This window comes from Phasianus colchicus, chromosome 21, assembly GCF_987193195.1.
Source record: "Phasianus colchicus chromosome 21, bPhaCol1.hap1.1, whole genome shotgun sequence".
NCBI lineage: Eukaryota > Metazoa > Chordata > Aves > Galliformes > Phasianidae > Phasianus > Phasianus colchicus.
In genome coordinates, this window is record NC_143456.1 from 7,422,348 (window position 1) to 7,443,548 (window position 21,201).

Genomic DNA, 21,201 nt, shown 5'->3' on the forward strand with positions numbered 1-21,201 from the left:
TTTGTACATGCAGTGAGGAGTATCTATGACAATGTCATTTATTTATAGTGTGAACATACAGCAACTGTGTAAGTTAACATTTGCACTAGCATTTCAAATACATTTCTGTACCAAACTTTTGCGTACATTTAATTACATGCTACTGTGAAATACTTCCTCGTGTCAGTGGCTTATTTTTATAGTGCTCTGTTTGCATGTAGGGGCAGGCAGCAACAGGCAGTAATTGGTATTTCTTACCCACAGTGCACAGGATGCAAAGAACTAAGGTAGTCAAAACCTGCAGCTGTGACTGCAGTTAAGGACAATAAGTCATTCCTCTGCCATCAAACAAACATTCATGGGAGGCATCTGAGTGGTTTCACATTCAGTTTAATTAGAACAATACTACCGATTCATTTGTACTCTGACATAATTTACTGACAGTATGAAGGATACAAGCAACGAACAAGTTTAAAAGATAAGCTGGCCTAGTTGTGTGGGTGATGTTTGGCAACAGTCCTCCTGCTTCATTAAAAACCACCATGGCTACCACAGCCGTTGTTTCAGTAGACGTGAACCATGCCGTACAGGAAAGTCCAGAACAGGACGTAGGTGAAGAGCCCTCCTATGAGCCCCCCCGTGAAAAGCGGCCTTCGGGATTTAAAGTACTTATTCCATCGCCGCCCGGCTTTCAGCACCAGGAGCACGGAGAGGAGGACGGATGCCAGGAAGTAGAAGATGAAGCCGTGCAGGCCCGTCAGCCCGAGGATCCCCGCCGTGGCTCCCGACAGGGCCGACACCGACGTCCGGCAGTAGTCCAGGATGGCCGCGTTCCCGCGCACGGCCGCCTCGCTGATGAACTGCGGCCCCTCGCGCTTGGCCACCACCGCGGCCATGGCTCCCAGCCGGGCTCGGGGACCTCCTGGCTCCCAACTGGGCTGGGGGAGAGCAGACACGTGCTGTGCCCGGCCGGCCGCCGCCCCGGGGCCTGCTGAAGCGGCGCCTCCCGCGAGTCCCCCCGGCACCGCCCGCCCCGGCCCGTACCTCTCATCCACGGCCGCACGCTGCTCCGCAGAGCCCTCGGCCGGGCCCGACCGTCACGCTTCGCACCCTGCCAGGGGACAGCACACGGCACCCGTCACCGCAGGCCGGCCCCGCCCGCACGGCTGAAGAAGCCGAAGCCGCCCGTGGGCCCAACTTACCCCCGCGGCGGCACCGCGCGCCTCCCCGCCGGAAGCTCCTGTCAGCCATCTTGGCGCGGGGGGCGCCGGGAAAGCGGGCTCACTTCCGGCGCGAGCTGCGAGGCGGAGGGCGAGGCGGCGCCTGATTGGCTGAGGGCAGCAGGGGGCGGAGCCGACTGAGGCGCTTTTGTTCGGGCGGCGGCGGCGGCAGCGGCCGGGTGTGTGGGGTCATGTCGTACGTGCCGGGACAGCCCGTCACCGCCGTGGTGGTGAGGCGAGGCGGGCCGGGATCGGGTGGGCGGCGGGATTCGGTGCGGGTGGAGGGGAGCGGGTCAGTTCCGGGCGCGGGAGCGGGAGGAGGGCGCGGTCGCTGGCTCCGTACCGCTGTTCGCTCGCTGGAGCTGAACGCATCGTTCCTCCTTCCCTCGGTGCGAGATCCGGGCAGAGCAGAGCTCCGGGCGGCCTCGTCCCGTCCGGTTGTGTTGCTGAGCAAAGGGGAAATTCAGCTGTTGTGATCTGGTGCTGGAGGAGCCGCTCCTCTGGGCGCGGTGTGACACTTCGCGATGCCGTTTCTTTGTTCCGTAGCCGCAGGACGCGGTTTTACAGGCTGTGAGCGACCTTAATTAGAGCGGTGCAAAGGAAGTCTGTGCGCCTCTGCCCGTGGGGAGAGCGGCGGAGCCGTGCAGCGCTGCCCGCGTGGCTCTGGGCACGCCCTGCCCTTCAGCTGAGAGTTCCGAAGGAGCTTTGATTGTCGCTGTCTCAGCTGGGGCTGCGCGATTCCCTGTCAGCTCAGGAATCGCAGCTGGCTGCTGCACGATATTCGTGGGCAGCGTTTGTCAGTTGCCTGCATTGAGCAGGGAGCCCACCTCTGCGTTACAGAGACGCTGATAACGTTTGTAAGGGAAAACATCCTATTAATAGTCGGCACCGTCACTGGCAGGGTGAGGAGGAATGCCAGGCGCTGATAAAAACCAGCACTGGTTGAGATGTGAGCGATGACCAGTCAGCGAGATGTGACTCATGTTTAGAGAACTGTTTTCCCCTTGTTTCTCAGGGTGGTGGTGAAAGACTGACTGGGAGCACAGCTGTATAATGGTGTGAGCGCCCTCCTACCTGCAGGTCGTTTCCTGTTCTGCTGTCATAGGGTAGGGCTGAGAATGGCTCAGAGCCAACTGACACTTCAAGACTGCGCGTGACCAAAAGATGGCAAATGCTGTGTGATAGTTCTGTGTTGCCAGCAGTTTTTAGATCTGTTAGCCATCCATCAAACCTGAAGGCATTGTATGTAATAACTCCAGCTGAGGCTGTAGTACAGCCTTCTCTCCTAGAGTTACCTGAGCTTTATGGTATCTGTGGCAGACACACAACAGTCTAAAGAAGTCTTGAGATTTCTGTCGGTAATCACAATGCAGTTATTTTGTCATCTTCTCTTTTTAGCAAAGAATTGAAATACATAAGCTTCGCCAAGGCGACAATTTGATTCTGGGATTCAGCATTGGAGGTGGCATTGATCAGGACCCTACTCAAAATCCTTTCTCTGAAGATAAGACTGACAAGGTCAGAGCATGTCAAAATTCAGCCAGCAAGCACTCCTGGAGTGCATCTGGTTTCTGTCCTCTCACATTGTTGGCTGAAGTTGTTTTGTTGGTATCCTTTGCAGACTGAGCCCATGTTTAAGTTAGCTCTCCTCAACTTTTCTGTTCTTCGACACTGGACAAACCTGTTTTTATCTAGAATGCTGTAATAAGTGTTTTTGCACTGTTAGTAGAATGGCTTTTCTGTAAAGTCTACTCACACTAAGTGAATGGTTTTTTTATTCTTTCCAGGGTATTTATGTAACAAGGGTGACAGAAGGAGGCCCAGCAGAAATTGCAGGACTACAGATTGGGGACAAGATCATGCAGGTAAGCACAAAGACAAGTGCTAATTTAGTACCATGTGCACGCTACAGGCAGATTTCTTTCTTCTAGGTACTTTCCAGGGCAGTTTGTAAGGCTTACAAAACCAGTTGTGGTCTGAGAACTAAGTACTAGATATGCTTATAGAGCAGTTAATTATAGGACACCTATCAGTCTACCACTTGTTTCCCTAGACTGGATTTTGAGAAGAGCTGCTAGGTGTAGGTTATCTACAGGCAGCCAACAGCCTCTTTGCATATTGAAGCCTCATGTTGTTCTCCTAGGTGAATGGCTGGGATATGACAATGGTGACCCACGACCAAGCTAGGAAGAGGCTGACAAAAAGAAATGAAGAAGTGGTCCGGCTGCTGGTGACCAGGCAATCTCTGCAGAAGGCTGTGCAGCAATCCATGATGTCCTAATCAGTGATCAAGCTGGGGAAGGGTTAGGGAGGGAGATGCACAGACTGGATATCAAGTGAGGGAGGATTGTCTGGAAAAAGTACATGTTCCAAACTGTGGTAAACACTATTTTTACTTTCTCTGGTGTAATTAACAGTAGTTAAATTTAGTCCCCCCAGAGTGCTTCTATAAAGTTTTCCCTGCAGGTACACGGGAAGAAGACCTTATTATAATCATGGCTTTCAGGAAGACAGGCCAACCCCTAACTATCTAAGGAAGCGCACAGAAAGGCTTCAGATCTAACAAGATTCTTCTGTAGCACAAATGTTTCCTATTTGAGAAGTATTTGGCTTCTGCCAAGTATGATAAGAGGGTTTGTTGTACTTAAGCTTTTAGAAGTGAGCTGTCCTGTCCTCCCATGTTATCTAAGTAAAATGCCTGGACTAAGAGTTGCACGCTGCTGTAGGAAGGAGCACTGTACTCATCTCACATTGTGTGCTGGTTAGACAGAGTATGCTGAAGGTTTGGGAGCATTGTGGCTTACTGCAAAGACTTGTACAGAGCAGCCTTTTCAGCCAAACAACTGAGTATGTTATTAATACCTGTTAGATTTAGCATACTTAGCAGGTATTAAAAGTTTTGAGACACTACAGTTCAACTTTGGTATTGAAGAAAACTTAATTTTCCTTGTTCCTAATTCATTTGTTACAAATTACTTAAGTTTAAATGAAAGTGATATGAACCAGTATGAGCAAATTAAGAAAATGCTAGACTAAGTTGCTAGGCTTACCAAAAGAGCTGCTTGTATCCAGTCTTCAGTTCTTCGCTTCTGTTGGAGTTGAAGTGGGAAGGGTGGATTTTAGTCTTTCTTTCTATCTAGAAGATTGTTCAAATGACTTATTGATTGAAGAGATGAATATGCCAGTAAATTGTCCAAGTGCCTCTTGACCAAACTTAGATTTCTGCACAGATAAGTTAATTACATGGCATACCAGTGGTTTGTTAGCTAGCTTTACAGTTATCCCCAAACTGGAGTTTTTAATCCACCTCCCTTGATTCATTTATCAATAGATTCATTTATCAATACTCTCCTTAAGCAATCTTCAGGTAAGCTTGTACATAGAACTTGAGGTGGCAGTCTAACTTATTCAGTACATTACTGCTGTGCCATGTATGTATGTTTTATTACTGGATCTCAGACTTCTGTACACATGTGCAGATGCTTATTTACCATTTTTATATCTATTAAATTACTCCAATACTGCTTTTGAATTTTGTAACTTAAGAATTCAGTGGTAAATTTTAAGGTTTTCAAGCTGAAGTTATTTTTGTTACTGTAAAAATTGCTCCTATTTGTACTGCTATTTCACTTGATTTTACACACAATAAAACAAAGTTGGATTACCTGAGTTGTTTCTCCTTATATTTAATAATGCCATATCACTCAAATGCTTGCAGCTGAAACATCATTTCTGCCTTCAAATGACAGATTTTGGACTACATCATTACAATGCAGTCAAGGTTAGCAAGTTCTGATTTCATTGTTGGGTTTTTGTAGCAATTTCTTCCTGGAACACGCAACACGTATGTAGAAAGTTGCACAGGAACAAAAGTGTGTTTAAGACCTTTAATTAGTGGGCTGTTAATTAACATGATCCACTTCAAAACAACATCTTTGACAGTCTAATTGTTACCATCCACAGTTTAGAATTCAAGGCATGTCAGTGGAACCAAGCAAAGTTAAATTAGTGCACTTGTCTTAGCACCTTTGAAAGAGGCTTAAGTGAGCTAGGAATATTTCTTATTATTCTCAGTGCTTTATTTTTTTTTCTTCTAGAGAAAAAGTTCTAACATCTGTAGTTGTCTTTTTTTTTTTTTTTTCCCCTGGCAACTTTATTACTCCTTCAGTTACCACTACTGCTGTTGCCAGCCACCCTGAGTGGTGTTCTACTGTGGTTTGGTCTGTGAAGAATCATCAGCAGCAGAATTTAAAACCACAGACCACCTTTAGTTATTATCTTAAGTGGTTTAATATGATCTCAGATTTTTGGAAGCCAGAACTTTGGGAGTGGTACACGATTGAAAAAATGTAGTTTTGGTTTTTTTCCTGTTGTTAGTTGAGAAGATCCACATGCTGCTTGGCCAGCTCAAGCTAAAGCTGGCTTTGCAGCTTCCACAGGCATGAGTCTTCCATCTGCAAGTGGAGGCTAGATAGACTGACATCCTTCAAGGTATTTGGCAAGGCAGCTTGTATTCCATACCAGAGCAGATCAAAGTATAAACAGATCAGAATCAGTAATCAGTATTTCTGATAACTGGTAGTAGGCATCTTCAAATCCCCTGGCCAGGAAGGGGCAAGTTCAGTTTAAAGTTTTTAATGTTCAGAGATGGATGTTATTCACAAGGTTCGTACCCCCATCTCCTATAAAGGCAGTAGTGCTGAACCATAAAAACAATATCAAAGATGATGGAGAAGACACCCAGGCCAAACTTGGTTGGATCTCCAAAGATTAATTTCCACTCATCTGTCAAACACAAGATTAGAGGTTAAGATTAACCTGATGAGTTCATCTTATCTCAAGACTGCAAGACCACGCCATATGAATTAGAGAAGTTCACACTTATTACCTACATTACTTCAATACTTTAAGACTGACTAATAACTCTTCCTCTTGTTTCTTCAAAATAGCTACATTATTTTCTATCTTCTAGGATTAGAAACATTCTTAATTCTTAGTACAAGGACAGCTACAGTAGCACAGTCTCCCAAGATAAAATCCTGTAGGTTTTTGTTTGCATTATAGAAGTTTCTCCCTCCCCATTAAGAAGGCCCCAGCAGCTGAGATTCAGCCTTACCATTGTTGTATGACTGCAAAAACATCTGCAGAAGGCTGAAGCTTCCACCGATGAAATCTAATAATACATTTCCAATGCTCCATCCCTCTGTACTCTTCCGACGGAAATTCATGTATGCCTGAATGTGTAACAAGAAGTTTGGTGTGCCAATCACCTGTTTGTTTCAGCACCTAGCCAAGACTAAGACCACACAGGACTCTGCTGTCTACTGTGGTATTATGTTAGAGGAAATCTTATTCCAGTCTTCAAATAAGGTAAAGATGTTCCTAGCTGGAAAGAAAGCTCACAACTAAGGTATCTTTGCTCATTTAGGCTTTTTAGTAGCTGTGCCCTGGGCAACACCCAACAAAAGAGTGAGCATTTATGACATATACTTTGTAGGAGCTTTACATTATTTTGTCACTAAAACGCCAACAAACAACAATTGCTGGTTTAGTTTAGTCTGACATTCAAGAACACATGCTTTAGACTTATGTTACTATCACCCTAACATCAAAACAGAAAAGTTCAGGCTTACCTGTGGAAAATATTTTATCAGTGTGACTGCTAACTTAATGTAAGAGAAGCAGAATAAGAATTGTAGCCATGTCATCTCCTCAGCTGCAGCAAGAAACAATGTTGTAAACGTAAAAATCCACGCAAGTGCCAGTAGTCCAACAACAGTTTTGGACACTTTCTGACCTGCTCGCTGAAAGAGAAATGCAGATATACTTAGATTGCCCTTGGTCCTACATGCCCAGAAACTTAAAATAAAGATAAGATAAAAAACAAGCTCAGTACTACAGAAGGCTACAGTTCAAAACCCACTGCTGTACCAGTTAGGCTCATACCATGAGGGAACTCTAAGCCAGCAGCTGTAGGTTTGCAGAAGCTTTTGTGCAATATTCAGAAGCATTATTTAGAACACTGTCGTTCATAAGAAAAATGTTGCTGCAGTATTTTTGAAGATTTATGATACCTATGATTCAGTGTCACCACCCATAACAAGCTCCTGTATTTAGTCTGATGACATCAACAGTTCCTGTATATGCAAAAGGCCACTAAAGCCACTGCTGTAAAAGTCATTATCTCCCCATTCTTTACTAGAAAGTGATATTGCTCTCCACAACAATGATAAACATGCTGTTACAGTTTCAGGTTTAGCAACACCAGAGGAAGCACCTCAAAACACAAACAGTTACTAGGTAGAGCAAATCACCTGTTCAGAGCTTCTACGATGACCACCTGACTATTAGTGATCAGTCTCACCTGAGAGGTGGGTGAGAATTATAAATGGGCCTCTGCAGCTATGTTAGGTGAAGTTGGGGGGAGGGGGAGGCCAGGCCAGGCCAGGCCAGGCCAGGCCAGGCCAGGCCAGGCCAGGCCAGGCCAGGCCAACTTGCCTATCCAATTGCAGGGAATCTCCTAGTGCAAAGAACACTCTGAAATTTGAGAAATGATGATGTGTGATTATTTGTACTTGTATTTGTAGAACTGTGATTTATGTGCTGGCTAGAGATTGACATGGAACTTTATAACTTGCCTATTTGCTTTAGTTATTTTGGATCTTTAAAGAAAACTTGTAAGCTCAGAACGTTCATGAGGCTGAAGTAGCAAAGCTTGCAGGAGTGGCTACTAACTCAAAAAAGATAAGGCTGCTGGACTGCAAAGGCCACTGAAAGGGAGGGAAGATAAATGACTGAATTCAGAGTAGGCTGGTAGGGTGAGTCCAGCAGAGGGAGCTCTGCCAGAGCTACCCAAGCAGTCCAGCGTTCAGTCTTACCTCATAAATACAGCACTGGATTATGGTGAGGAGTGTTAGAGCTACTGCATGGAGGCTGAAGAAAACATCATTGATAGCCACAGGGTTCACTCCACTGGGGTAACTGAGTAAGAATTCTTCCTAAGTGCAAGAGAAACCAAAACTAGCTAAGTGTCATAAATCCCTTACATAGATACCTCCACTTCTGAAAAATAGTAAAGAAAATAATGATTACCTTAATTAAGGGAATCCAGAAGAGTCCAACGTTAAACACACTGTACGCTATGAAGCCAGTAAGGTTTAGTGCTATATAGTCAAAGCTTAGTCCAACAACACTAGAGAAGGAAGAAAATACAAGTAAACTTAAGGGATTACTTATCCCTAGAACGTACAGCCAGATTGACAATTCTTTTTGTTAAAATCGAAAGCTGTAGGTGTTGTGACAACATGATGCTGAGTCCATTGAGTAGTAAGGTGAAATATCCTTTTGCATGCCACACGCTGGCATTCACAACTGCTCTCACTGCCAAGCTTGTTGCTGTCTAACTTTACCTCTTCATGAGCTAGCTAGCCTGATAAAAATGCCAGTCTAAATCCACAGAAGCAGCAGTGCATCTTTGCCAAAGTGACTGCTTCAGTTTTCATACTATAGTTTTCCTACTTGCAGTCATTTTGTTCAAAGAGAGCTAATCTAATGATAACACTACAAATTGCTGTCTAGTAAGCAGCTCGCAAGGGAAGTAAATTTTAAGGGTGTCAGCACAAATGACCTGGCCAGATGACACATACAACATGACACCACAGGAAACATGGAAGCCCTCCTCTATCTGGAGTTAATACTGGATGGGAAACTTCAGAATTAGTTTCTTCTGATCTACATATTTAAAAGCTCACTGGTGCTACATAAATTCATGCCCAAATTTTATTCTCCTTTTCTTCCTGCCCCAATCTTTTCATGCATAAATCCTAACAAAGATTGTCCCTGGACCTAAGAACATGATTTTCAGAATTGCTAAAGGGACCTGCAAATGCATCTTAGGTTTCCTTACCTCTTTCGTCGCCAGTTCTCAAACAGTTGAGGATAGAAGGAGATAGACCAAGCAAGGAAATAGATCCATCCAATCACCTCATCAGCATATTTCACTATGATGCTATGAATCACTTGAAATTGAATCCTAGGTCTGAAGGTTAGTACAAACAAAAGGTTAATTTGCCTGCTCATACTTTATTTCATGGTCTTTTGCCTTGTTCTGCTCACAGAGGAAAAGCAAGCAGAGCCCAGGCATTGAGACAAAACAAAGACTCAGAGCTAGTTTCCATTGAGTTTTTAATCCCTTTCTTTAGTGTTCCTGTTATATTTAGGGTACCTCCCATCCTATCCTCAACCTATCCTTTCCTTTCTTTTCCACTCTTTTCTATTCTACATAGAAATCTTCAAAAAGGTAATCTTGTGCCTGATTTCCACAGTCTAAGCACAAGGTCTGTTATGCAAGAGCAGTTTCACTTTTCATGCTCTGCCAGCAGAGCCCCATGATCATGCCTGGCCTGTTGATCACTTTGTGAATGTGGTTACCTCTGCTTTTACTGCAAGCCTTAAAAGGAGAAGTAAAATGAGGAATTAACACAGGAGTACGCTGTTGATAAGTAGCATCTGGGCAACATGGAACTAGAATCCAGTTTTTTCCCTTTTGCTAGATTGTTTTCCTGGTAGAGAGGAGCAGAATCTGTGAACAGAGGGCTCCCCTAACCAGGGAGCAGAACACCTGCATCTGCTTACGATTATGTGGGTATACAGCATTAGCACTCCAGAATAAGCTCTGTACAGTTAGCATAGTTTCCTACTAGGCACTGCCAAACACATGTTTCCTGGATCAGAACATGTATTTTTGAGACTTTGGGGACTGATTATTAAAAGCAGACTAAGAAGCCATAAGAGCTCACAGTCACCTTGGTATAAGTCTAAAATATCAATATTACCACTCCAGTTCCCATAGCTCATATTTACCTGACTACCTTGAGGGTTGCTGGAGGGTCACTACATCTTATCAACTATGTCCACGTCCAATTAGCTACGGGGAGGGGATTCTACAGCCCAGATTCTACAAAGCAGTCTAGTAAGCAGAACTAAAAATCAGTTTCTCACCCAGTTAGGTTGGAATTACTGGTATAAAGATAAACTGTTACTTGTCCAACATCATCTGCTTTCACTTGAAAGCCTGCCTTAGTGTGACCTGCAGGCAACTGAATCTGCAAGGCAAAGTGGAGGAAAGAATGAGGAGAGTTGCATCATACCAGCAACAGGCCTTTGCATAGAGTTAGAAGTCTATTCTATCACTTACTTCATCTGGTAGCTCAACAATGGTGCTGTGTTTTGATGAATGTGTAATATTAAGAGTTATCACCAATGTCTCATTTAATGGAGCCCTGTAAAGATGGAAGAACCAAGTTAGACTGGTGCCTAAGTTCGCTCTCACAGCCCTGAAACAATCTTTGTATCTGCTAATTCCCTAGAGCTGCAATGAACATAACAAACACTCTGTATATAACAGTACCTACTTTCTTAGTACTCAAAAGGACAGCAACTGCACATCTGTGAGCACTGCACTGATTTTTTATCTGAACTAGTGACAGGCACAGAACAGTACATGACCACATTTTGCCTCTGTTCCACACAAATGGCATAGCAAAGCCATTATCTGAAGGGGGATAACAAGCTCAATGGTAGGATGTTGGGGACTATGAGAGGCACAAAGGATAGACAGTACTGAGGTAATAATAAGCAGAAGACAGTAGTGATATAAGATAAAAAAGTAAAATAGTTCTGAACAGCTTTACCCAAGAATTTGTCAAGGAGGTCTGACTGCACAGCAGTACACTCTGTATCATAAGGTTCAAATGCCTGTAGTTGTCCGTGAACAAAATACTTCTTTGCAGAAATAGGAGTTCTACACTGTCGCACCCATGTTATTTTCCTCTTCATCATACTTACTACACTATCATCTGGCTATTCCCTTCACATACACCTCTGCCCTTTGGAATCTTTAAGCATAAGTATTTAACACTGCTTTCCTGGGAAAGGCCCAAGATAGCAAACACACAGCTACAAAATGCATTGTATTGAACAATGAGACTGGGTGCCTCAGCCCCTAATCTGGAGTAACTGCATTTCTTTGCTAAAAATGGCAAGTTCTATTTTCTTGGTGAAATTTTGTGATCCTTCTAAGAAATGCAACTTCCTCTTTAGCACCATTTAAGAAGTAGAGGAGCTCTAAGTTCACATATGGAAGGTAGTTCAATCAGCTAATACAAATTAGAGAGTATGAAATATCTTCTGCTCAGTTTTCCATGCAAATGGTATAGGATATTGTTGGAGACCAACTACATAAGGCCATTTCAGATGCTGTGGCTCTATCTTGGTCCAAAGTGGTACTTATTGATGTGATGGTCTAGAAGTGGCCAGTCACACTCAGATAGGTGTGACACTTCTCTATGGGAAGTCTGTAGGGAAGTTTATGTATATGGTGAAGTTCTACCTTCTTTCTCCTCCCAGTTTCATTAAAAAAAAAAAAAAAAAAAAAAAGCAACCTACAAAACAAAGTTTCAATTCATCATTTTACCTCAGAGATATCGAGACATTTGTTGAACTTCCATTTTCTAACAAAACCACTTCAGGGACAGAGAGTACAATCACTCCATCTGAGGGGGGAAAAGAAAATTGTCCATTACTATTTGCAGGGTAATATTAGAATAAATAAAAAAACAAATCAGTACTTCAAGGAGACTAAACAACTTAAAAGGGGAACTAAATAACCGTCAGACATGTCACAAGGAAGCAATCTAAATATCTGAATTGCAGCAAAAGTTCACAAGAGGAACCAACAGGGTACTTTAAACTGACGCTGTTTGTGATGTGATCCCAGTAACTTGGGAGGTATAGCGCTTAAAATTTAGCTTAAAATTACTGCTTGAGGTGCATGAGGTACCCAGATGTTCAGGTGAGATCCAAGCGTGACTCTTGAAGCGTACGACAGCGCTCTGCGTGTGAGAACACTGCCTCAGCACAGGGTGCAAAGCCAAAGGTGGGTGTGGAAGCAGAGCTGAGGGAGGTGAGGTCTCCCCGATGTGTGAGCTGGGAGATGCCTCCGAGCCCCCTCACCCACCTCTCTGGGCCCGAGCAGGGACAGCCGAGCACTGACCGCCATGCCTCAGCAGCGCGAGTGTGAGGAGCAGAACAGGAGGGAAGAGCTGTCTCATCCTCAAGGTGGACAAACTGCACGGGAAAAAAAAAAAAAAAAAAAAAAAAAAAAAAAGAAAAAACAAAAAGGGAGAAGGCTCTGCTCAGACTCCACAAGCTTTGAGAGGGCACCAGCCCAGCGCTGCTCCCGCCACCCAGCCGCCCGCCCCCCCCCCTCCCGGGGCTACAAATCACAGCAGCCACTGTACCCCCACAGCCCGTCCTCCTGTGGCGGCACGGCGCGGTGCATGCTGGGACTTGTAGTTCCCGCCGCCCTCTCCTCAGAGGCGCGGTGAAACGGAGCCGTCCCACGCTTTAGGGTGTATTAATACCTGGCTAGCAGCACCTGGTAAAGCCCACCTACCTCCTTCTAGCACCGCAGCTCTGTCCCACACAGCCCGGCTCTTCCCTTTTCAGCTCCTCACGTGAGGCGACCGCCTATCGCCTCCTCTCCTCACGCCCCGCCGCGCGGTGTCCCGCTGTGGCCGCTCCCGGGCGCCATCTTGGGCGCGTCCGAGCGGAGCGGGCGCCGGGCTGCGGGGGGGAGCGCGGCGGGTCGAAGGGAGGGCTGGACTGCTCGGGTTGTGTGTTGGAGCTTCGCTTAATGATGCGTAGGGTGCTGGGGAGAGCTGGGGAAAGGGGCGTTTTGCCACGCTCAAGATGAAGGTAGCACCCAGGCGTTGTGAGGGTGAGACATGTTCGGCCGGAGCCCTGAGGGCAGAGTCCAGGCCGTTCTCTCAGCGCTGGGTTCCCGCTCGCTGCGTGCTGCCGGGCCTCGGAGCTCCCTCAGAGGCGAGGAGAAGCGGTGTGAGGGCCCAGCACGCTGTGTGGTGCCCAGGCACTGTGTAGGCTGGTGTGTGGTGGGAGAGGTGAACGCGGTCCCGTCGTCTGCCAGCAGCCATGGAGGGTGGGCCTGATTCTGTCTGCGTGCTGGGCATAGACCTGGGTACAACCTCTGTGAAGGCTGCCCTGGTGGTGGGGACAGAGAGAGGGCAGGTGGTGGCAGAGAGCTGCTCCAGAGAGACGCAGGCTTACACCAGCAGTGTGGAAGCTGGACTGCAGGTAAGGGCTGGAAGTGCTGCTGGTGGTTCCAGGATGGCTGCCTTGTAGTGGCTGGGTTGTGTTAGTGGTTTATGGGGACTCTGGTGGTTTTCCTGGATTTTTTTTTTTTTTAATTTTTGTGCCTGGAGTGACAGATGGTTGCTGCATGTTTTTGGGTATCTGAAATGAGAATTAAAATGCTCTTTGCTTGCTCTTCAGGAAAGCCAAGTAAAGCTATTTTAAGAAAGACACAAACTGCTGGTTAAGTACTGAAATGGTCAGGTTACAATGAGAATAGTGGAGTCAGTGAGAATAGTAATTCTTCAAGAACTTATTCCCTCTTTTTGTTCAAAATGGAGGCAGCTGCTGGGAACATTCCTTAAGTAGCACCACAGAGGCAAATTAATTGCCTCTGCTTGAGCCTCCCACACATCTGGAATGGTACCCCAAGCTCAGTTTTCACTACAGAGACTCTGCAGGCCTGCAGAAAGTCTGCTTCTGCTTTTGCAGTAGTCTCAGGTGTCACAAGACAATCTAAACCTGTTCTCCTGTGAACCATCACCTTGTCTTTGATGCTGCCAGTTAACAAACAACAAGCACTTGCCAACTGGGAGGGTATTTTGCACTTCAATGTGAGATGGCATCGTAACTGGAAATTCCCCATGGAAATAACCAGAAGCATATACACCTGTTAAAGGGCTTTAGTTCTGTTGTGTTGGTCAATCAAATAAAGCATGAATCACCATCGTGAACATAAAGTATCAGCATTCTCTGGGCTAGCGTTGTGCTTCCCAGGGCTCATTTCTGAGCAGATACCATACAGGCCAACCCTTTTCCCTACACCCACGTTTTCATAGCTAAAAGTTTATATGCATACAAGAATACACATCTGTATATCTGTATGTAGGCTGTATTTAAATACTTTGGCTTATAATTTTCATTCTGGACTGCTAAAGTAATCTGAGTCTTCAAAAGCAAGATTTTTTAATTTTTTTTTAAAGGTATATTTGAGTATTGTGTCTTAAGAAATTAAATATTTGGCCTTCACTGTAAGATGCTGTTATCTCATTCTCAACTTGCTACTATTGGTTTTGGGGTTTTGTGGTTTATTTTGTATTCTTTCTTTCAATTTAGTAGTGAATATTATTGTGTGCTATTAAGCTAAATGAATTCTGTTCTTTGCTTCTGACTAGAGTAGCCTTGTTTAATAAATACAGTGAGTGAGTGCTAATGGCTTTGTGCTCAGTATAATGTTTCATGATTACAGGGAATGGAGCAGGACAGCCAGAGGATAATAAGAGCCCTGAATGAATGCCTTGCTGCTCTACCTCAGCAGCAGCTTCAAAGAGTCAGTCACATTGGCATTACAGGGCAAATGCATGGGATTGTGTTTTGGAAAAGAGATCAAGGTAACATTAATTTTTTGGCATTCCTGTGTAGAGTATTATGATGCAGAAAACAAATTTTGAGCACTGAAGTGATCTGTAAGAAACTACTACATTCATCTTCTTCTGTGGGGATTTTGCTTTAATTACTGTCATTTCAGCTGCTGACTATAAATAACCATGTTGTTTACACAGATTGTTTGGAGGGTTTAGTCTTGTGAGATCCCTGTGGGGCGAGTGCAGTTATAAATGTGAAGGTGGAATTGCCTATATGTGAATTGTTAATTGTTTGTCCATCATATGCTACCTCTGTTATGTGCTGCTGTTTGGAAGAACTTCTAGACCACGTGAATTACTTTTTTTATGAGATGAATGACATTAAAAAGAGCAACATTTACCTACATGTTCAGTACCTCAGTACTTCTCAGTGATTCTGCAGAAGCAGTATTAACAGTTCTGTGTATGCCTTGGAAAGCAAGCTATACTTGGTCTTTATGTTAGATTATGCACAGAGTAGCTATCCAACATGGAATATTGCTATGCTAATTTGAAATGCTGCTTGACAGCACAGTAAGAGGAAAAACTGAAAATCAGTAATGAGGAGATAAGCAGAGATTTATTGTAAATTGCAGAAGAAACTTTCCAAAAATGCTGGTCACTGCCTCTCAAAAGTTGCCAGTTTTAATTGCTTAAGGAGACACGCTGCTATTCATTACTGGTTGCAGTTCTACTTTAAATACTAAAATGATTGCAAAGAAAAAAAATCCGAAGGCTGATGGACTGAAGGAGCTGTTGCCTGCTTTCCAACTGTCCCAAGGGCTGTATAAGAAAACCTCTTGGGTATGTGATAGACACAGATTTTTATGTGATATTGGTTAATATTTTATTTCCTAAAGCCACATGCTACTTTTGTTTCATTTATATCTTGTGAAAGAGGATGTCTGCTCTCATTTGTTTGAGTAGACTAAGTGAATTCATGCACTTTAGGATACAAATTAGATTTTTAATAGCATCCTTTAGGGTTAGATTTATGGTTAATAATATTTCTTTGAATCCATTTAGAACTGAGCGTATTGAAAATTGTTTCAAACAGATTTGATAGAACAGGTAATTAAGACAGTAAGAAAAGGTATCCATTTGCTTGTCATGTTTTCTGTAATATTTTCCACCTTTCATGGCTGCTTTTTACTGTGTGTGTATATTTTCAAAGCCCTATATCCAGCCCAAGAAACCTTTTAAATCATATTTTGCTAGTCAGTTAAGCAGCCATGTCTCTTCTGTGACCTGAAGGAGAAGTGGCACAGCACAACTTGAAAGCCTTCTGCCACACCTCCAACAACAAAACCAAAAAAGCTGCTTTGGTTACAGGGCCACCTGAATACCACATGTGGCCTGTCCTGTCCCCACGTCGGGCCCAGCGTTATCTGGGAGAGCAGTAGTTGGCAGAGGCTGAAGCTGTGCTGTGGAGCACGCTACTAGCAAATGTTACAGGCCAGTGCTGGAGCTCAGCCTCTGCTTGATTTGCTGCTCTGAGGTGTCTGTAATCTGCCTTAGGAGTGCTTATGGGGAGCAGGAAACAGCACATTGCACTGGACCAATGCAGGCGTTGCTGAGAAGGCTCTGTGCAGCCATGAGAAGTTGCCATAATTTAATTGATGCCTTTGCATAGAAACATCTGACAGCTTAACAAAAGGTGTAACGATCTCTGTTGGAAAAATTAAAAAGTGCTAGACTGATAAAACTGAATTAAATCCTTCTCTGGAAAGGGGTGTTCTTGAGTACTTTGCAGTCCATTGCTTAATACATATAGAACTAGGTTTCCAATTGCATTGACTCAAAAGATGGGTGAAACTATGTACTGTCCATCATACTAATACTGTGTTCTTCAGTCATGATGTGGCAGTTCAACTCTTGTATATGAGAGCTGTCATATCTGCTTCTTACCTTTCAGCAGAAATGCAAAATTTTTTGAGGATGACTGGAATTATGATGTTATGTAGGACTGAAACTGTGACTAATTAATTTGATTATAATCACTGTTTGGGTGATATCACTGTTTCTGCTTTTTTTTTCCATTGTATTTGGCAAGGTCAAGGCATCCAGAAGTGAAGAATGCCAGGCAATGAATGTACTGCTGGTAATTACTGGACTTCTCAAACATTGTGTTTCAGGTTGCAAGTGGACAGAGGGTGGTACTGGCCCTATCTTTGAGCCAGAGGAAGTCAGTCATCTGGTTACTTGGCAAGATGGCCGCTGCAGTCCTGCCTTCCTCTCTTCTCTTCCTCTGCCACAGTCACACATCAGCTTGGCTACAGGATTTGGGTGTGCCACCATCTACTGGTATTTAAAGAAAAGGTACATTGTTTCTCAAAAGGGCATCTGTCAGGCTGTTTCACTTATGGTTTCTCATCTTGAATTTATGTGGCAATTAGTATTTCTGTAGCATGTTAATACAACAATGAGCTCAGGGGCTTGTAATCATAATATTAAGTAGTCAAAGAGTATTTATAATGGCAGTTTTTAATATAAACTGTGCAACTGAGCATGCAAGTCTCTCTGACCTCATTAAAAATACTGCAGATCTTTTTAATGAAAGGAAAATTTTTTGACTATGTAGAAATAGAATAATTATAGTCCAGCCTACTGCTTAAAGAAGGTCTACTAAAATAGCTTGAATGCTGTAACTTTGGTTGTGCAGACTGTGGAAAGTACAAATATGCCTAAAACAGTAACAGAGTTGGTTTGGCTTGTTGCTGCCAGATGTTAGAGAAACAATCCCTAAATTAATTTCAGTTCCTTCCTTCTTTAGACACCAAGATTCTATGAGGTTTTCTGATGCTCTGCTTTGTTGTGGCATTTTTGCAGAGGATGCAGTTTTTCACTTACAACATTGCACCAGAAGGATTTGGTCTTCAATTTCATCTGCAGGATGCTACGTTTCTCAAAGATGACGTCTTCCTCATCCATAAGTTGAGGCTAAATAAACAGAGGCAAACCTATTAGATGTTGTTTTCAGTCAACACATGTTCAGTAGATACCTGGGATGTGACATGACTTTGCTTTAGAGCTGTGCAACTCATGAGCCCAAAGTCCTTGATTTGTTCCCGTTCTGTTTCGCTATTTGGTACATATTCATTTGTGTAGTTTGTGAATCTTATAGCAATTGCAGGAATTTACTTATTCTTCTCAAATGCTCTGGAATGTGACATTCTTGTATTTATACAAGATATATATTTTCCTTGTATGTTTTGCTGTATTGTTCTTTCAAACCTAGACAGCTTGTGCCACTGTCTCTATCTTCCATGAAGAAATACCAGCAGTATTGCTGCTGTGGTAAGAGCTTGGAAAACAAATCCAATTAAAAATGTGCACAACAGCAAACAAGCAAAAATGATCTAAGAGAAAACAATAACAGCACACCAAATCCAATTTAATCACTGAGATACTGAGATTACTATTTTGTTTTTAGGAGATGGGACTGCATACATCTGAAGTTCACTGTAGCACTGGACGTAACCTTGCTTCCAAGGTCTAAAAGCTCTCTTTGCTGATTTTCTTTTTAAAATGTTTTGTTTAAAAGTCCAGACTTTCTGAAGTCTTATGATGCAGCTGGTACTATCCATGACTATGTGGTTGCCATGTTGTGTGACTTGAAGAAGCCACTCATGTCTGTCCAGAATGCTGCCAGCTGGGGATATTTTAATTCCAGAAACAAAAGCTGGAATACTGACATGTAAGTGCTAAGGTCAATCAGTGGGTTTTATGCTTTGTGTCAGGTAAAGTGCACTCCATTTTGGGCCCTAAGTATGAATGTGTTACAAGTAGAGTGATCTTAGTTGTGCTGTGGCTTGTATTGAAGGACTGTTGGGTTTGCTCTTGTTCTGTAAGGTGTGTATGTCTGAGTTATGTAAAATCTGGCACTGTATTTTTAGAAATACCTAAGACAGCACAGCTGAGAGACTTATCACAGTTGTTCTCTCTTTCTGTTGTGTGATGGTGGGATGGGATGAAGAAGTGAATGCTACATCTAAGGCTGTGATGATAAAAGACTGTTAATACTGTCCACTTCTTTCAGCTGAGCTCCCTTGTAACTGTTGAGATTTATTAGTGATAATACTTACAGTTTTCTAGGCTATGGAAGTCTTGCAGGAAACTGGTTTTATCTATTTTTAATGATTTGCTCTCTCAGGGCAAAGCCATAAGGCTGTGTGTATTTCAGGGCTTAGGTTAGGCCAGGATTCCAAGATCTTCTCATGAAGGTAAATTAGTGCGTAATACTTTGAAAGAGTGTCAGAAACTTGCATTTGGCATGCTGAATTCTCACTAACCTCCTGTTTTTGCTGTAGCAAAATAGTGTGCTTTGCAGTTTATTTACGTAAGGAGTTGGTTGGACTTAACTCTTTGTGATTTGGTTTTGAACCACTAACTGCATGACAGCTCAAAATTCTGTTGAAGAATTTAAAGCTGAATTTTTATGATTGTCCCTTGTGTGTGGAACTGCTTGTCTGTTTGACTTTTTACACAGGTATTGCTTTATCATCTCAGGTAATCAGTTTGTGTATAAAGAAAAGCTATTTGTTCTTCCAGACTATTCTTCACTCAACCTATTGAACTGGAACACTGCACAGGACTGAGCTTTCTAAACAGATGAAAGCATCTGTAAATCCAGCAATGATACTGTTTCCTGCAATGATATTGTTCTGATTGCAGATTGAAAAAGTCTGGCTTTCCTGTTCACTTGCTTCCAGAGGTGGGAGACCCTGGCAGTATTGCAGGCAGGACAATCTGTGCATGGCATGGAATACCCAAGGGAACAAAAGTGGGAATTGCTCTGGGAGACTTCCAGTGCTCTGTTTATTCCTGTCTGACTGAAAGAACTGATGCAGGTACGATCATTCTGATATCTTACTTGGTTTTCTCATTGTCCTCCTTCAGAGTAGGACTGGAAACACTGAATTTTTTCTTTTTTTCTCTAGTTCTCAATATCAGCACCTCTGCTCAGCTGACTATCTCAATGCCCTTGGGTTTCCAGCCTCCGGAGACACCAGATCCTTCCTCAGCTGTCACTTACTTTCCCTACTTTGATGGTGACTACTTGGCAGTGGCAGCATCACTTAATGGGGGCAATGTGCTAGCAACGTTTGTGAACATGGTGGCACGGTGGACAGAAGAGCTAGGTAAATTAACTTAAGGGTAATTAAAATTGTGGTTGATCAGCAGGGTAAAGAGAAGCTATTGGAAAAGAACAAGCTTAGGGCTGTTTTGTCATGCCGTATAAGGAACAAGGATGTAGTGCCTGGGTCATGTTTCCTAGATGTCTGGAATTTCCTTTGGAAGCTAGTGCATGTGTTTGGACAGTCATCTTTTGGCTCAATATTCACATTGCTTCTAGATTTGGGGATTTCTTCTGTTTTAAGAACAGAAGAGAATGTTTTTTGCAAGTTGTTTTTTTTTTAAAGGAAAGGTCAATAAATTCTAGAACAGCCTCTGATTTTGTATGGCTGCAGTCCAAAAGAGTCCCTTGATTTTTGTCTGTTGCTTTTAATGCATATTTTAGAGCACTCTGATGGATTTTAAGATCTAAACTCATATATTATCATCTAAGTGCTTTAAATGTGTTTATGGTTGTGGTGCTTTGGTTTTCGTTGTTGTTGTTTATTTTTTATAATCTCCTGGGTTCCACAGTACAGAAATAAGCTCTGAAATCATTCTTTCAGTGAATTCTCGAAGTGAACTCAGCATTCAGCTTCAGTGACTGAATGGTGTGTGAAGTCTGCCATTATTGCCTTTAAGAGGTGCTGTTTTCTGTGACTTTGCACAATGTAGGCAGAGATAAATAGTGTTACTAGAAAAAGTCATTTCTTAAATCAGAAATGGTTTTCTGGTATGATAGTAGATAAATTTGGATTGAGAGAACTGAGTTCGTAATCCTGGAAAAACAATTACTTATGATGCAAAGGAAGAAGGTATACAGCATTTTTCTGAACAAATAGCTCAATATTCATTTTAAGTTTCCACATGTAACATATACTCTTCAGAGTAATAACGTGATATTTCTGATCTGTAGGATTTCAGATTCAAGAGTCTGCCATCTATGCAAAGATAATCAAAGCAGCCTTGGACCAAAATGACAGCCATCTCTCAGTCCACCCAACCATATTTGGAGAGAGACACATTCCTGAGCAGTTGGCTTCAGTGACCAGCATTGCTGCCTCTGAGCTCTCCCTGGGCCACGTAACCAGAGCTGTGTGCCGCGGCCTCATTGAAAACCTCTGTTCCATGTTGCCAGTGCAGCGCCTGATGGAGACAGGAGTGAAGAGAGTTCTGGGGAGCGGGAGTGCTCTTGCCAAGAATGAGGTGTTGAGGCAGGAAGTGGAAAGAATTTTTCCATTCCCTGTGGTTTATGGGAAAGATGTTGATGCTGCTGTGGGGGCTGCCATGGTGATGTTCCAGAGAAAATAAATTACTGTTTGGAATGGCCTGAG

General features: G+C 43.4%; 4 protein-coding genes across 9 annotated transcripts; 2 read left to right on the top strand and 2 right to left on the bottom strand.

Annotated features, from left to right (window-relative positions):
* Positions 1-353: 353 nt before the first annotated feature.
* On the bottom strand, positions 354-1,298 carry EMC6 (ER membrane protein complex subunit 6). 3 transcript variants are annotated; one of them, XM_090122436.1, is made up of 3 exons: positions 1,182-1,298; positions 1,024-1,090; positions 354-912 (listed from the first exon to the last, which is right to left on the bottom strand). In XM_090122436.1, the coding sequence occupies exon 3, from the start codon at positions 873-875 to the stop codon at positions 543-545; it is 333 nt and encodes a 110-aa protein (XP_089978562.1). In that variant the 5' UTR covers positions 876-912; positions 1,024-1,090; positions 1,182-1,298; the 3' UTR covers positions 354-542. The 3 variants fall into 3 exon arrangements, with proteins under 3 accessions (XP_089978562.1, XP_031447463.1, XP_089978563.1); XM_031591603.2 differs by having other exon boundaries at positions 354-917; XM_090122437.1 differs by lacking the exon at positions 1,024-1,090 and having other exon boundaries at positions 354-917; positions 1,182-1,292.
* Positions 1,299-1,306: 8 nt separating this feature from the next.
* TAX1BP3 (Tax1 binding protein 3) lies at positions 1,307-4,863 on the top strand. The gene is made up of 4 exons (XM_031591602.2): positions 1,307-1,429; positions 2,598-2,717; positions 2,987-3,064; positions 3,343-4,863. The coding sequence occupies exons 1-4, from the start codon at positions 1,391-1,393 to the stop codon at positions 3,478-3,480; spliced, it is 375 nt and encodes a 124-aa protein (XP_031447462.1). The 5' UTR covers positions 1,307-1,390; the 3' UTR covers positions 3,481-4,863.
* Positions 4,864-5,072: 209 nt separating this feature from the next.
* CTNS (cystinosin, lysosomal cystine transporter) lies at positions 5,073-12,794 on the bottom strand. Of its 2 annotated transcripts, none has more exons than XM_031591601.2 (11): positions 12,655-12,794; positions 12,217-12,326; positions 11,674-11,752; positions 10,396-10,480; positions 10,200-10,303; positions 9,106-9,237; positions 8,292-8,391; positions 8,078-8,197; positions 6,833-7,003; positions 6,316-6,433; positions 5,073-5,984 (listed from the first exon to the last, which is right to left on the bottom strand). In XM_031591601.2, exons 2-11 carry the CDS (start codon positions 12,308-12,310, stop codon positions 5,854-5,856), a joined length of 1,134 nt encoding a protein of 377 aa, XP_031447461.1. In that variant the 5' UTR covers positions 12,311-12,326; positions 12,655-12,794; the 3' UTR covers positions 5,073-5,853. The 2 variants fall into 2 exon arrangements, with proteins under 2 accessions (XP_031447461.1, XP_031447460.1); XM_031591600.2 differs by lacking the exon at positions 12,655-12,794 and adding an exon at positions 12,500-12,627.
* Positions 12,554-21,200, top strand: SHPK (sedoheptulokinase). 3 transcript variants are annotated; one of them, XM_031591598.2, is made up of 7 exons: positions 12,554-12,639; positions 14,599-14,740; positions 16,888-17,071; positions 18,297-18,449; positions 19,427-19,602; positions 19,693-19,893; positions 20,784-21,200. In XM_031591598.2, the coding sequence occupies exons 2-7, from the start codon at positions 14,602-14,604 to the stop codon at positions 21,176-21,178; spliced, it is 1,248 nt and encodes a 415-aa protein (XP_031447458.1). In that variant the 5' UTR covers positions 12,554-12,639; positions 14,599-14,601; the 3' UTR covers positions 21,179-21,200. The 3 variants fall into 3 exon arrangements, with proteins under 3 accessions (XP_031447458.1, XP_031447456.1, XP_031447457.1); XM_031591596.2 differs by lacking the exon at positions 12,554-12,639 and adding an exon at positions 13,176-13,352; XM_031591597.2 differs by lacking the exons at positions 12,554-12,639; positions 18,297-18,449 and adding an exon at positions 13,176-13,352.
* Position 21,201: the final 1 nt, after the last annotated feature.